This window comes from Lathyrus oleraceus, chromosome 1, assembly GCF_024323335.1.
Source record: "Lathyrus oleraceus cultivar Zhongwan6 chromosome 1, CAAS_Psat_ZW6_1.0, whole genome shotgun sequence".
NCBI lineage: Eukaryota > Viridiplantae > Streptophyta > Magnoliopsida > Fabales > Fabaceae > Lathyrus > Lathyrus oleraceus.
The window spans coordinates 113,962,561-113,977,433 of record NC_066579.1 but is presented as its reverse complement, the minus strand read 5'-3'; the positions used below and the strand labels follow the sequence as shown (position 1 = coordinate 113,977,433).

Here is a 14,873-nt window from a genome sequence, read left to right as displayed (position 1 = left end):
TCAAATAAATTTTGTAATATTTAATTAAAATAACTACATTATTTTGACAACAGAATATAATCGGTTAGTATTTTGCAACTTATAAAAATATTATTTAAAAATATAGAGATTTTGTTGAATTATCTTAAAAAACAATTTTTAAATTTTTTTAGTTAAAAGTACGTTACTAACAATTTTATTCAAATCTTTGAAAAATTCTTTAAACAAATCTATCATAATGTTTCATTCTGTACTATTTTTTTACAAAAAAAGTTCCTGAATTTTTATAAATATATTATAAATCATTTGAAATCAAACTAAAGTATCTAAGTTGTAAATAATTTTTTAAAAATTTCTTTAAAACTAATAAAATTAAAAAATCTTTTAAAATCCTTAAGTTTTTTATTTATAAATCTTTAAGTTTTAAGAAAAATCATTTAAAATCTCAATCTATCGGATACTAGTATTTTTCCACCAACGGGATTTTCACATGTTCCAGACCCTAGTCACGTGACCGAATTTGAAAAAAAGATTAGATCACGTGCCACCCTGATTTTAACCAATTCCAACAAATAAAAAATAAAAAATCGAGAAGCCCCCGAAACAAAAACCCAAAAAACCCCAACTAGCGTGTTTCAATTTTGAGTTCAGTTCTTCCCCTTCTTCTCCCTCTTCCTCTCTTTCTTCAAAATTCGAAAACCGAAAAACCAACTTTTGGTAGCTAAATAACGCTATGGAATCGATTCTCATTGATTGCGTTCAGAAAAGTCTTCATCACTTCATGCACTCCAACGCCATCTTCCTATCGCAACGTCTCTGCGCTCAGTTCCCCTCCGAGGTTCTTCTTCACTCTCACTCAACTACTTTTTTTTGTTCATTCGGAAAACCTAATTGAAAATTCAATTCAATTTGTGAACAGTGCGAGCTCAATGAACTTCGTTTTTTGTTTTGTTTTTGCTTCTTAGCGTGCTAGTTTGTTACGTTACTGTGCATCGAGGTCGGTTGTTGCTTGTTAGTTTATGATAATCTGTTTGATTCGATTTATTTGCGGAAGTTTCTAGATGGAGGTTAGAGTGTTGGTAGCTTTGAATAGATTTGGATTCGGTTTTATTTTAGCTTTATTTTAATATATAATGGTTAATTTGGGATTTGAATTTTCCTTTAGATTTAATTTTATATGTATTCATGTTTACCTATGTTTGTATGTAAAGTAGCCTTAAATAGAGGGATTGTAGTGTAGTAGGATTTGAACATTGGATGGTTATTGTTTTACTCTGCACTATTTAGGTTTTAAAAAACGTATGCTATTGTGAAAATGGCCGCCACAAAATGGTATTGGTAGGCATCGATACCGATACCGTTAGTGGTTAATTTACTCCGCGACGACCGCAATCATTGTCGCAACACCTATACTGACGGAAATCGTGAAAGCCTTTACGCGACCGCGACCGTTTTTTAAAATCCAAAATGTTGTCAAATAGTGGTTGTACCGTATTACTTTTTAGTAGTAGAATTTGAGAAACCATTATTGTCGCCCATTCGCTAATGACAACACTGATGTGAAGTTATAGTGATGGAAAACGGTAGATGGTGATTTTCCCTCTCTTTTGATATTTGAAGTTACTTGTGGAGTAAAACTGAAAGGGGTTTGTTTATGTGCTTTTGAGATTGCTATTTGCTGCTTGTTATTACAGCCACTGTTACAGCCACCTGACAAAACGTTGTACTTTAATTGCGTAACTTAAACTATAGTGGTTTGTGAAAATTCTTCTATGCTATAGCGTTGGCTGCTATTTGACAATACGGGTTGTAGCTGGTTCCAGAAATTTTGGTATGCTTTTAAAAGATTGTTTGGTGATACATGAAGATATTTTATTGCAGATTTTTTAGGTTAAGGATTGGAGGATGTTTTGTGCTATTAGTATTGTTGTATGAGGACGTATTGTAACCCCATATCAATATGTTGGATTTGTTAGCAAAAAATGTGAACTAGGCATATAAATTGGAAATCAGAATTTTGAAATGCCTATATCAAGTGGAATCCAGATTCATTGTTGTCGTATATTCAAAGATTTGCTTCCGTCAGCAATTTGGAAAAGTTAAATTGAATTGAGATCAAATGACTTCTACTTCAAGTTCTTGTTTTGAATCCGATTTACTGCAGTATGAGTGTTAGTCTTTCTGATTTGTTGACTGCAGTGAATACTTGAATATATACTGCAGTAGTATAGAGAATCTGGAAGCATATCAAGTGTGAGTTTCAGTCGTAATGTATGATATTAATTATAAGTGTGAGTTTCACTTGGAAATTGGAATGTTATTAACTATAAGTTTGCGTTTCACTTGTAATGTATAATATTAAATATAATCATTAATCAATAATTTTAGCAGTTTGATGTGCTTATTGGAGAGTTTTTCATCTTTGTAGCGCTGTTCAATTACTAATTAATTCTAGTTTGTGGAATTTGTCCTGGCCCTTTATTAAATTATATATAAAGTCCATGTTATTTGCTGAAGTACTTTTTTTTTTGCACACTCTAAGTTAGTGTTTGGTAATTATTTTTGTTTTGTGCAGACAAATTTGCAATTATTAGCTGCCTGTTACTTGCAGAGTAATCAAGCTTATTCTGCATACCATATTTTAAAGGGTACGTTTCTCAGAATAGTTAGTTATTAATTTCTTGATTAAATTTGGAGTTACGTTCCGATTCATAATAATATTAATAATTATTAATAACGTGCGGTGGTGCATTGGGGCTGGGGCAAGCTATGAAGTCTAGATACTTAATACGACATTGGCACGATACAACTAAGTATAACTTGATACGTGGGAACTCATAAAAATTCAAGATATGTTATTGCTACATCCTGTTAAAAACTATTCTGCCATGAACATGTTACAGAAATCATCATTATTTCTCTCTATTCGCCTTTTGAGGCTAATTGGAATAATTTTATCTCTCCCATTCCCCTCATCGAAATTAGCATAGCATTTAGTTACTCTTCTTCAAGAGACAACTCTTCCAATTCAAGAAGAGGGGACCACTGAACAGGAGTTACAATTTACAAAAGAGAAGAACTGAGAGAAAGAGATAGAGAGGAGAACAGAACTAAATCAGGAGGGGCGAATTGAGAGATTCCAAAAAAATAGGGAATACGATTAAGAGTAAAGGAAAATGCAGTTAGCCACAGACAGGATATAATTAAGAAAACTATGGTCACTGGATATGTGCGAGTAAGAGATGGAAGAGATAGGTACCAGTAAGCTTGGTGCACATTACGTTCTTGTATTTAAAATAGATTAAGCCTGTGTGCACCCACCCCTCTTACAAAATTTATCTTGATTTTAGTGCTATTTCTTCTCCAATCGTTGAGATGTCTGCCACCCTCCATGTAAAATCAACCACACAATGCCCTAAAAATTGCATTTTGCCTCAAACCTGCCTTGACATACTGCCACGAGACATCATTAGTTGGTATTATTGTCCAATATAACTGTTCCTTTTATGCTTCTTTAATTAACTTTTAATGAAATGCTTTCTTTCCTTTGTTTGCTATTGTTTTTTAAGTGTGCTCTTATTATTTGTCATAATTTTTTTCTCTATTGCTTGAAGGAACAAAAATGCCTCAATCCCGGTACTTGTTTGCAATGTCATGCTTTCATTTGGATCTTCTTAGCGAAGCTGAAGCAGCATTGTGCCCTGCTAACGAGTCTGGTGCAGAGGTACAAATTCATAGTTCAATATGTACTTTAAATTGATGATTTTGCCCCTATTATTAATTTATTAACAATTTAAATTTGTAAAGAATTATGTAGGTGACAATGTTTTGTTACCCAAACAATTCTGATTCTTTTATTTCTGTTAATGTTTCATTTTATTGTTCAGTTTGGTATTAGTTATTCACTTAAACACAAAATTTTACACAAACTACAGCAAGGATGCTGTAGCAGAGCTGCGAAGCTCCTGCCGTGAACAAAGTGTATCCAAATCTTAACTACCAAGTACACACCATAATCTCTCCTAACCCCATACTTTACAATTACATCATATATTTGGAATACATTACTTTTATTTTCTAACTTATGCTAATTGTCATACGTAATTTGATACATAGTTGGTAGATGATTCTCCTGCTCAATTAAATACACATGAGATACATATCTATCATCCTATGCCCCCTTTGGAGTACATTTTTACCTTCCAAGTATGTGAGGGTTATTGGACTCTTGGGTGCCATAACATGCCCACGTGTTAGGTTGTTTTTTTTTTGTTATAATTTGTGGGTGCATTGTGGGACGAGGTCAATAACTTGATTTTGTTGATTTTTTTTTTACTTTGTAGGTTCCAAATGGGGCACCTGGTCATTATCTATTAGGGCAGGTTTACAGGTTTCAGTCTTCCTATTATCCTACTAAAACTCCCTTTGAATTTTCTTTGTTAATTTAGTGATATAGCCTGGCTAAATCACATCATACATGCTTTCAGTAGATGATAAGGTTTTATTTCAATCCTTGAATTTGGTAACCAAATGTATTCAATCTATTTATGCTACGCAACCTAAGCTTAAAAATTAAAAACTATTTCGATTGTTGTTGTTGCTTAACATTATGAATTGTAGATAATCTCTTGTTAAATCCCTTACGTATTCACCTGCATCCCTTCCTGATAAGTTTGATTATTATTTGGTGTTGATTCCTGTTAAGTTTTCGGTATTGTGCTTTATATAATGTGAAGATTTGGTTCTTGTGTTCTCGCCTTCTTGGGACTGATTTTCTTTGAATTATCTTTAAATATTTTTCTTGCTCTAACTTGTACTTTACTTAATGCTATTTTCATACAATGTTCACCCTTCTACACTCCATTTAATTACTATTCTGCCTTTCCAGGTACACTGACAGAAGGAAAAATGCCATTAATCATTTTAAGCAGGCACTATCAATGGATCCTCTAATGTGGGCTGCGTATGAGGAGTTGTGCATATTAGGTCTGTGAAACAAACTTGATTCCCAAAGCTCATTGGGCATATCTGATTAACGTATTGGGGAAATTTTGTAGTTTAGAGGGCTGCTTAGAGTTCTGTATTTCCCTTTTGGACTAGGTCACATGGTTATTTTAAGCTTTGATCAAATAAGTAAGCTGCTTAAAGCAAAGCAAGCATATTAAACATTGTAGGTGTATTAACATAATGCAAAAAACAGTTTAAACCTTTTGTTTCGGTGACTAAGTATCAGTCGCGAGTTTACTGTGGTTTGCCCGTAACTGAGATTGGAAAAGAAATCAGAACCACCAAATTTCCTATTGTTCCACTAAGCGTATGTTTGGATACGCGTTTGCAAAGCCAATCGCACGTTTGAGGACCGTTCCACCATGGAAAAGAGAAGCTACAAAGTGTAGCTTCTGGTCCAAACGCACGTCCACTATTTTTCCACCGCTAATCCAAACATGCCATAAATATTGGAATCGATATTACAAGCAGAAATTTGCCAGGAAAGTAGTTAGAATCTAGACTTAACTTGGTGTTATTAGATGCTTGTTTAGTATTTTAAAAACACATCTAGTTATCTAAGTGATATTCTTTACTTTCATGCATTATGTTGTTTTCATTATTAGTATTAGTATTGTTAGAATCAAAGAATCAAATCTTAATATTTATTATTAGGATTAGAATTACAAATATGTCAATTAGTATGTATTGTATTTGTTCTATATACTATTATAAATAGAGATAAGTGAAGTCTGATTTGGAAAAAATCACAAATTCAACATGGTTTCAGAGCATGTATGCTCTGATCATGTGACTAAGGGGTGTCACGCAGCTGCTGGCGGCAAGTTTCCGTCACCGAAAAAGTATTCCGGCTTGTTTCCATATTTTCCAGCACTTTCGTATCTCTTTTTTACGAGCCTCCTAAACAGTATTATTTCTCCTCAACAATCCTTTCCATTTTTTTTTTGTTTTCCAATGAGACATCTTTTCTTCTGTAGACCCTTCTCCAGCATGTATCTTCAGTCACAGCCGGCACCACCGTGATCATACTTATGTTGTCAGTCCAGCCACCTGAACTACACCGTCATCAAAGCAGCCACATGTCAGCCAATTCCTCACAGCCGTGTCATTCTTTTGACATGTCTTCAAATTATCAGCCGTGTTCAGAATTTCTTCTTCTGTCATCCACTCAACTGATCGTCATTTTTGTCCTGCTTCTATCATGTTGCTCACCTCCACTGTGCTTCATCCAGTGCTTCTTTTTCTATTGGTGTCTATTTCTCCGTATCCAGCTAATCCAGCCAAGCCTTCTCTTGTGAGACTCATTCCTGAAAACCAACATTACCACCTTCAGAATTCTCAGACGAGCACAATTGTCTTCGCTGCAATCACCTTGGGTCATCATTTTTGTCCTGCTTCTGTCATGTTGTTCACCTCTACTGTGCTTCATCCAGTGCTTCTTTTTCCCATTGGCGTTTTTTTCTCAGCATCCAGCTATGATTCAACCAGTTATGCCTTCTCTTGTGAAACTCATTCCTGAAAACCAACATAACCACCTTCAGAATTCTCTGATGAGCACATTTGTCTTTGCTACAATCACCTCTAGTTGCTCTACAATTTTTTGGCTACAGTTCTGAAGTTTCTATTTTCTCTACAATACATCCACCCTTTGTAACAAGTGTAAAACTTAATAAGATTTAGCTTGGGAGGAAGTGTTAGAACAAATGAATCAAATCTTAATATTTATTATTAGGATTAGAATTAGCAAATGATATCAATTATTTACTGTATTTATTCTATATGCTATTATAAATAGAGGTGAATGTAGTCTGATTTAGACAGAATCACAAATTCAACTTCTACCACTACTACTTATTATTATTTTATTTTTTTAATAATATTTTTTTTGTTATTTTTTAAAAATATTCATACTGTACTGTTTCACTTTAATTTAGGTGCTGCTGAAGAAGCTACTGTAGTTTTTGGTGAAGCAGCTTCATTTTGCATACAAAAGCAATATATAAATTGCGCAACCTCCCAAAATTTGTTAGATGAAAATTGTAATGTTAGTGCAATTGGACAGAGTGTCTCCGAAGACGTGAGTCCAAGGAAACTAAGACACGCACAAGGTCTAAAGGATATTGCTGTAAACCCTCACGGATCATCTATAATAGGGGGAACTGCTGGTCAACTCACCAGTAGCAGTTCATCTAACATGTCATTTTATAACACCCCGTCTCCAATGGCCACGCAGGTAACTGCCTGTAGTTTTGTTTTGTGTAGGCCTATTGATGTTTATTAAAACAATTTTAGAAAGCTAAACTATGTCAAGTTATAGTTTCCACAAATTTGAATATGATGAGCAGGACTCAAATGAATGTAAAGCTGTCTTATTTTTCTTTAAATGAGAATGCAGGCTCCTTGGTCATGTAGATTTGTATTTGTTGTTCAATTTATTTCCTGAACAAATAACATGTTATGCTGTACTCTTTTGCAGTTGTCAGCTGTTGCTCCACCCCCTTTGTGTAGGAATGGGATGCCAAATGGCCTAAATCTGAACACACTTAATTCTGACAATTCTAAGTCAACAGTTAACCCTATTATTCAAGCCCCTCGAAGAAAGTTTGTGGGTGAAGGAAAATTACGAAAGGTTGGTTCAAATGTTCTGCCTCCATTTGCATTACTAAATAAACACATCAATATATGCGGCACTTTATATGTAATGGACATTGATTTAATCACACGACTAAATCTGAAGATCACCATGGCAATGTTTGATACATTTTTCTTTTGGCAGTAGTGTGATAAATCCGGTTGGATAAACAATTAATACACTGAGTATTCTAATTCTCTTCGCGATATATTTATAAAGAGAATGATGAAGACAAATAAGAGTTCCCTGGGAATTCAAGAGCCTAATCTCTTAGAACCTACTAATTCCAATATAACCGAGTGACCCTCCTATTACCTCAAAATCTTAATTTATTAAATACTCCTGTTAACACTTCCTACATCAGTTACTAAAGATACAGCATTACTAATAAATAAATAAAACTGCCTACTAATAACATATCTTCTGCCCCAAGCCTAACTGTATTTTAAGCTTTAGGTCCTCGTGATTGGAGGTGTATTACTAACATAGTGATGCATTGTTGTTAATGCCAAAACTGGCAATCTTAAATCAAGCTCTGAACAAGAAGTCCCTTTTATTATAGGAATGTGAACTTTAAGACAGCATTATTGGACATCAATTTTGTTTCCATCTAGTCACGACTTAATGACATCTGTATTTACTTTTTCAACTCATGTCAACATTCTCATTTAGATGGTTGTAAATTAATTTTCAATATCTCCTCCGCATCTCAGTCAACTGTAATTTATTTTCTATTTTGGTCTTTCTAGATTTTAATTTACCCAGAAGCATTTATAGTGCATGTATTGTAAGATGAGCTTTTAAGTGTATTTTCCATACTATAATGTTAATCAATTGACCATTTATTTTTATGTACTTTAACTGTTTTTGGCATGATTGAGATGATATGTACTTTTGGCTTAATGCTTGGTAGTTACAGTGTACAGACTGTATGATGTTATATTCTCTCATTTTTCTTTACAATTAAATTCACAAAAAATATTTTCTCATTTTACCATTCCTTTCTCCCCTCTAAATATGTATATTTATTGTTCCAGATTTCGGGTAGGTTATTTTCTGATTCTGGTCCTCGACGTAGTTCAAGACTCTCTAATGAAGCAAGTGTAAGTTCAAATGCTAATGCAACAGTTGTATCTGGAAACGTAACTAGTAACTCTTATAAAGGAGGGTCAAAGCCTGCCCCTGTGACATTTCGTACCATGACAATTCGAAAGGGGCAGTCATGGGCCAATGAAAACATTGATGGAGGTGATAATTGCTCATATATCTCACTACTTATTATATAAATTTAATCCTGTATTTGCAAATGCCTTCTTAAGTAGTATTGGTGTAATGTTAATTAAGCCATTCATTCAATTTAGCGAGTTGCTTCCCAGATGACGAGTTGCTTCATTCATATACTACTATTATCTTTCTAAAGATAAGTGTCACAGAAAATTCAAATCATTGATGATTGTGCTGATGCCTTTGATATCCGTTGATATAATTTGGTGATGCCAGATTGAACTATAAATCTTGGGCACGTGCCAACCTAATATGTTGAACTCTAATTAGCTGAATTGTTTTTGTTTCCTTTTGCAATTGTGATTTACGGATATTTTATCTTAAAGTAGTTGTTGTTTAAAATTTTGCTTATTTCAGATAATGATTCACATTTCTATATTTTAGGGATTCATAATGATGTCTTGGATGTTGGTCGTTTAAATATTGCATCAACAACTTCTTGTTCATCTGCTGCCATTGAGGCTAAATCTTATGAACAAGATGCAACAACTCTTCAAGTTAGCGGGCAAGTAACAAGTGATTCTAAATTCATCACCGGTACAATGGAAATATTGACCCTTCTAAGAGTTCTTGGGGAAGGCTATAGGCTTGCCTGCTTGTATAAGTGCCAGGTATGCATTAAACATTTGTTGAGTAAATCTAGATATATCATTTATATACACTATTATTATTTAGAGTCTCTCGTTATATTCCTGAGATATAACCTAAAAAATGTTTATAAGTGGGAGGTATCCCATAGGGTTGAGTTAATCTCAACCCAAATTTTAATAACTATAACTATTTATTAAGTAAGCTAAATTAGAAATCCGAAAAAGGAAAATAAAATCAGGAAAGTACCTTGTCCTCAATTGCATATGTTTCTTAATATTTGTTTATGGTGTAGGAAGCACTGGATACCTATCTGAAACTTCCACAAAGGCACTACAATACTGGTTGGGTTCTTTCTCAGGTAGTTTTAGTGGCTCAGATCTTATAAAAAATATCTCATAACATCTTAATTGTATCTAAGAATAATTAAGGTAAATTAGATTCTATTAGAATTGGGTTGTTGTATATATTTACTGGATTACGATTTACGAGTATAATCTATTATTATAAATAAAGGATTAATGTCCAGTTTTTGAAATAATAAGCTATATCACTTCATTGGTATCACTCCAGTTACTATTTTGAATAGCCCCCACCTTTTAACACGTTCATTAATATAACATTCTCTGAGTGTTTATATTTTTAGTAGTTTTAAATTGATTTTTGGGGTCATACTCTCAATATCCATATGCTTGACTCTAACTTTTAAAATGGCTTTTTCATGGCTAACCTGTGTGAAGATTTTTTTAACTGCGATTGGTTCTGTGTATGTGTGTGTATGGTAAAAGGTTATTGGTTAATTTGATTCATTTTACTCCATTGGTGAGAAAGGTTTCGTTGTTGTTGTTGTAAAAGCTGGTTCGTTTTATATGCCACTGGATTCTTTGATGTTTCTTGTATTGGTGATTCTTAGAAGTGCATTATGCTAATTACTTGACATGTTACTTTGAATATGTTTTGATACAGGTTGGGAAGGCACACTATGAGTTAGTTGATAATTTAGAAGCCGATCGTGTCTTTAGTCTAGCTCGTCAAATTGCGCCATATAGTTTGGAAGGGATGGATATTTACTCAACAGTTCTTTATGTGAGTTGACATACATTTTCTTTTAGAAAAGTAACCCTGTCTCTCTCTGTTGCATTGAGCCTCACATTTTAGGACGCTTCAACTAGCAAAGTCTCTTGATTGAAGAATAATGCCGTAATCAACAATGTTTTTGATGTCCTTGTTTAAGGCTGCCTGCCGAAAATTGCTCCTCTGGAATATGTTTGAGGCTACTATTAATTTGATGCTGCACGACTATTTATGTAAAAAAAAGGATCCTTGATTGATGATTGTCTAGTACAAATTCAAAAAGAGCCTGAACGTTGATAACGATATTGACTACAACTTTTTAACAATACATCCTTGTATTTCTTTAGCTTCCTTCCTGCACCCACTTCAAATTTAGAATTTTGCATGCATACCTGCATATTTATTGCTTGACCAAAAAACTTATCTCTGGTCCAGCATTTAAAGGAAGATATGAAGCTAAGCTACCTGGCCCAGGAACTGATTTCAACTGATCGGTTAGCTCCTCAATCTTGGTAGGTGCACATGGAACTTTCTATTTTTTTTTATCAAATGGAACTTTCTATTTATTATTTGGTCTACTACCTTATATATATTTTTGACTGAAATCGCTTCCCTTGAAGACTATAAATACCCACTATGGTCTTTCCTTGTTTTTCTAAACTTTTTAAAACTGCATCTTCTGACTTCTCATGTGTGTAGTATGTGTGCAAATAGAAAAACTTGCTTTTGGCTATGTCACCACTTATCGGAGATATCGGTGCCTATTATCTATGAAGTGGAGGATTTTCCATAATACACTCGTGTGTATTTTGCTCACTTGATATATCTGCATGTGGAGCCTTTCTTATAAATATGCTGTTGATAATATTAATTATCTTTTTCTCCTATTCAGTTTTGTTGTATTTTGCTGTTCTTTTCGAACTCAACATTTATCCATGTTTCTTATTTTGTTAAATGCTTGGGCAGGTGTGCCATGGGAAATTGCTACAGCCTGCAGAAAGATCATGAAACTGCACTGAAAAATTTTCAACGAGCTGTTCAATTGAATCCTAGATTTGCATATGCACACACCCTTTGTGGACACGAGTAAGAACCTTGTCCTTTTCTTTATGATACCCTTGCCCACATGCTGTCATGTAATTCATTGCCACTTGTAGGTATGTTGCACAAGAAGATTATGAAAATGGGATTAAGAGCTATCAGAGTGCACTCATGGTTGATGCAAGGCACTATAACGCGTGGTATGGACTCGGGATGTTATATCTCCGCCAAGAGAAATTTGAGTTCTCTGAACATCATTTCCGTATGGCTTACCGAATCAACCCAGAATCTTCTGTGATATTGTCATACCTAGGAACTGCTTTGCATTCTTTGAAGGTTAATCTCTTGCTGAACTTAATGTGGTAGAGCAAACTAGACGCGTTTGTCGTTCACTTGTGCTTTTCTATCCAAGATTATGAAATTATGCTTTTCTATCCAAGATTATGAAATTATGCTTTTCTATCCAAGATTATGAAATTATGCTTTTCTATGATTTTTCAGAGAAGCGAGGAAGGGTTGGCCGTGATGGAGAAAGCTATTTTAGCAGATAAGAAAAATCTACTCCCCATGTATCAAAAGGCCAACATACTAATGGGCCTGGAAAGGTTTGACGAGGCTTTGGAAGTCCTAGAAGAGCTTAAAGAGTACGCTCCATACGAAAGTAGTGTCTTTGCTTTGATGGGCAATATTTATAGACGGCGTAACATGAATGAAAGAGCAATGTTTCATTATGGTATTGCTTTGGATTTGAAACCATCCGCAACAGATGCTGCCACCATTAAGGTGATTAATTAGCTTACAATAGAAATTTCCCAATTCACTAAATTTTCTGCTCTCTGATTGTTTTGATAAACGTTGATTGATCACTCTAGACACTTGAAACTTTTGATTATTGTCAGTTTTCATTTATTTTCCATTGTCGCCTGAAGCTTCTATTCTCTGTTCAAACAGGCTGCCATTGAGAAATTGCATCTCCCTGATGAGTTGGAAGACAACTTGTAGCTCAACATTTGAAGTGCAAGATTTGAATTATATATCCGCTTTCGGCTAATTGTGCATAAATAGCATCACAAACGCTGGAGGAGCATCATTCATGCAACCATCACTCCCATGTAATTTCCAGATCACTAGGCCGACTTCAGTTTTGTAGGATTCATTCACATAGAATTCGAGCATATAATGTAATGTAATAGGGTTACCGAGAAGCTCCAACATTTTGTACAAAATTGTTGTATTAGTGAGAAATCCATGCATTACTAGTAGTTTATCCATAATTCAACGCCCGCACTGGTTAAAATTAGTGTCTAATGGCTCATTCCTTGTTATTTATTTACTTTTTGTTATTTATATGTTTTTTGTTATTTATTTAACTTGGAATGTTTTAAATGATTTGTACTTGGCCAATGTTTAGGAAGAGCGACTTATGCATCTCGAGAGTTATTTACAAATATATCCTCGTCTTCAACCCTTTTTCCATAGCAAAGAAATCCAGGAGCTCACCCTCCTTGAAACTAATTGCTTCAGTCTCTGAAAATAGAGAATAATGGTACTAATTCACCCTCTTAGGGTTATTGCAAATTCTAGCATCATCTTATGGTCATGTTTTTTTGTCCTCTGAATATCCTACATGGTTGTTATTGTAAAGGCTTCACTGCATTAGTGTTGCTAAGATCGAGAACCATTAACTGGGTAAACTATTCGGACGTCTCACGGTTTTATTAGAAAACATATTTAAATTTTAGTTTTTTTTTCTTTCGTATACTTTTTCAGTTTATTTAAAATTTTAAATTCGGTGGTTTATTATTTTTATATCATTATCTTAAATTATTTTATAAATAATTTAAAATAAAATTAAAATTAAATAAAAATCTAATACGGTCAGGACCTAATAATAATATAAACGTGATATTTTATTTAAATACAATTTTAGCATATTATTATTTTATTTAATGTCTATTTTATCTACTTTAGAAGTTATGTACCAAACATTTTTATATTTATATTTTTTAAAATTGTGTATCAGTTATATTTTGAAAAATAAAAGTAATAGCATACATAATCATTAATGTTTATAGTTACAACACTAATGTTTATAGTTACAACACAAAAAAACACTTTTATATACTCCTATCACTTTTAAATATAAATTCAATAGTAAATGTAGTTACAAAAATTATTAACAATATCAGTTGGCCGTTGCAAAAATTGTAAATAATATTAATTGGAAGTAATAAATTAATAAAGCATTTGAAAGTTAGGGTTTTTTTACCGAGATAACCCAGTTTTTTGAAAAAATTCCCAAAATAACCCAGTTTTCAGCAAAATTCCCAATCTACCCCACTTTTAGGAGGTGTCTCCAATTGAATTGGCGACTCCTCTTAAAAATTACAAGGAGGCGCCAATTGGATTGGCTAGGGCAGGTGCCCTAGCCAATCCAATTGGCGCCTATGTGTAATTTTTAAGAGGAGTCGCCAATTCAATTGGCGACACCCTTAAAAAAGGATCAAATGGAAAAACCTTCAACATGAAAGTTGTAGATCTTTTCAAGACAATGAATTTGGACATAAATTTTGCATCATTTGGATTTTTTATGAGAAAGTTATGGGCAGTTGAAGTTGGACTTCTGATTTTTTCAACTGTTATCTGACCTATAATGTTTTGTATTATCGCATGTGTTTCTGTTAGAGTTATGAAATTTTGTCCAATATAACAACTGAAGTAGACATCTTAAATTTTCCAATGCACTTGGTCCCACCTCAAAATAATTAAAAATGAATGAGTTAGGTCCTTGCGAACTTGACCCAAAATTAGGGTTTCTATCAAAACATGTGTATGTGAATTTTGCCAAAAGGGACCAACTTCAAGCCCTTCTGTTTGAATGATAAAAAGCTCAAATGACAAAACCTTCAACATAAAAGTTGTATATCTTTTCAAGATAAAGAATTTGGACTAAAATTTTGCATCATTTGCATTTTTTTGAGAAAGGTATGGGCACCTGAACTTGGACTCTTTGACATTTCAACTGTTATCTGACGTATAATGTTTTGCATTATCCCATGTGTTTCTTTTAGAATTATGAAATTTTGTTCAACATAACATTTTAATTAGACATCTCAAATTTTGCAATGCACTTGGTCCTACCTCAAAATAATTAAAAATGAGTGAGTTAGGTCCTTGCGAACTTGACCCAAAATTAGGGTTTCTGTCAAAACATGTGTATGTGAATTTTGCCAAAAGGGACCAACTTCAAGCCCTTCTGTTTGAATGA

At 33.7% G+C, this 14,873-nt stretch overlaps 1 protein-coding gene across 1 annotated transcript; it reads left to right on the top strand.

Moving 5' to 3' along the window:
• The first annotated feature begins 568 nt into the window (after nucleotides 1-568).
• Nucleotides 569-12,948, top strand: LOC127120597 (cell division cycle protein 27 homolog B). The gene is made up of 16 exons (XM_051051082.1): nucleotides 569-817; nucleotides 2,555-2,627; nucleotides 3,594-3,703; nucleotides 4,323-4,369; nucleotides 4,868-4,965; nucleotides 6,921-7,219; nucleotides 7,463-7,615; nucleotides 8,656-8,866; nucleotides 9,287-9,513; nucleotides 9,786-9,851; nucleotides 10,457-10,576; nucleotides 11,000-11,076; nucleotides 11,531-11,650; nucleotides 11,722-11,941; nucleotides 12,107-12,388; nucleotides 12,557-12,948. Exons 1-16 carry the CDS (start codon nucleotides 713-715, stop codon nucleotides 12,605-12,607), a joined length of 2,259 nt encoding a protein of 752 aa, XP_050907039.1. The 5' UTR covers nucleotides 569-712; the 3' UTR covers nucleotides 12,608-12,948.
• Nucleotides 12,949-14,873: the final 1,925 nt, after the last annotated feature.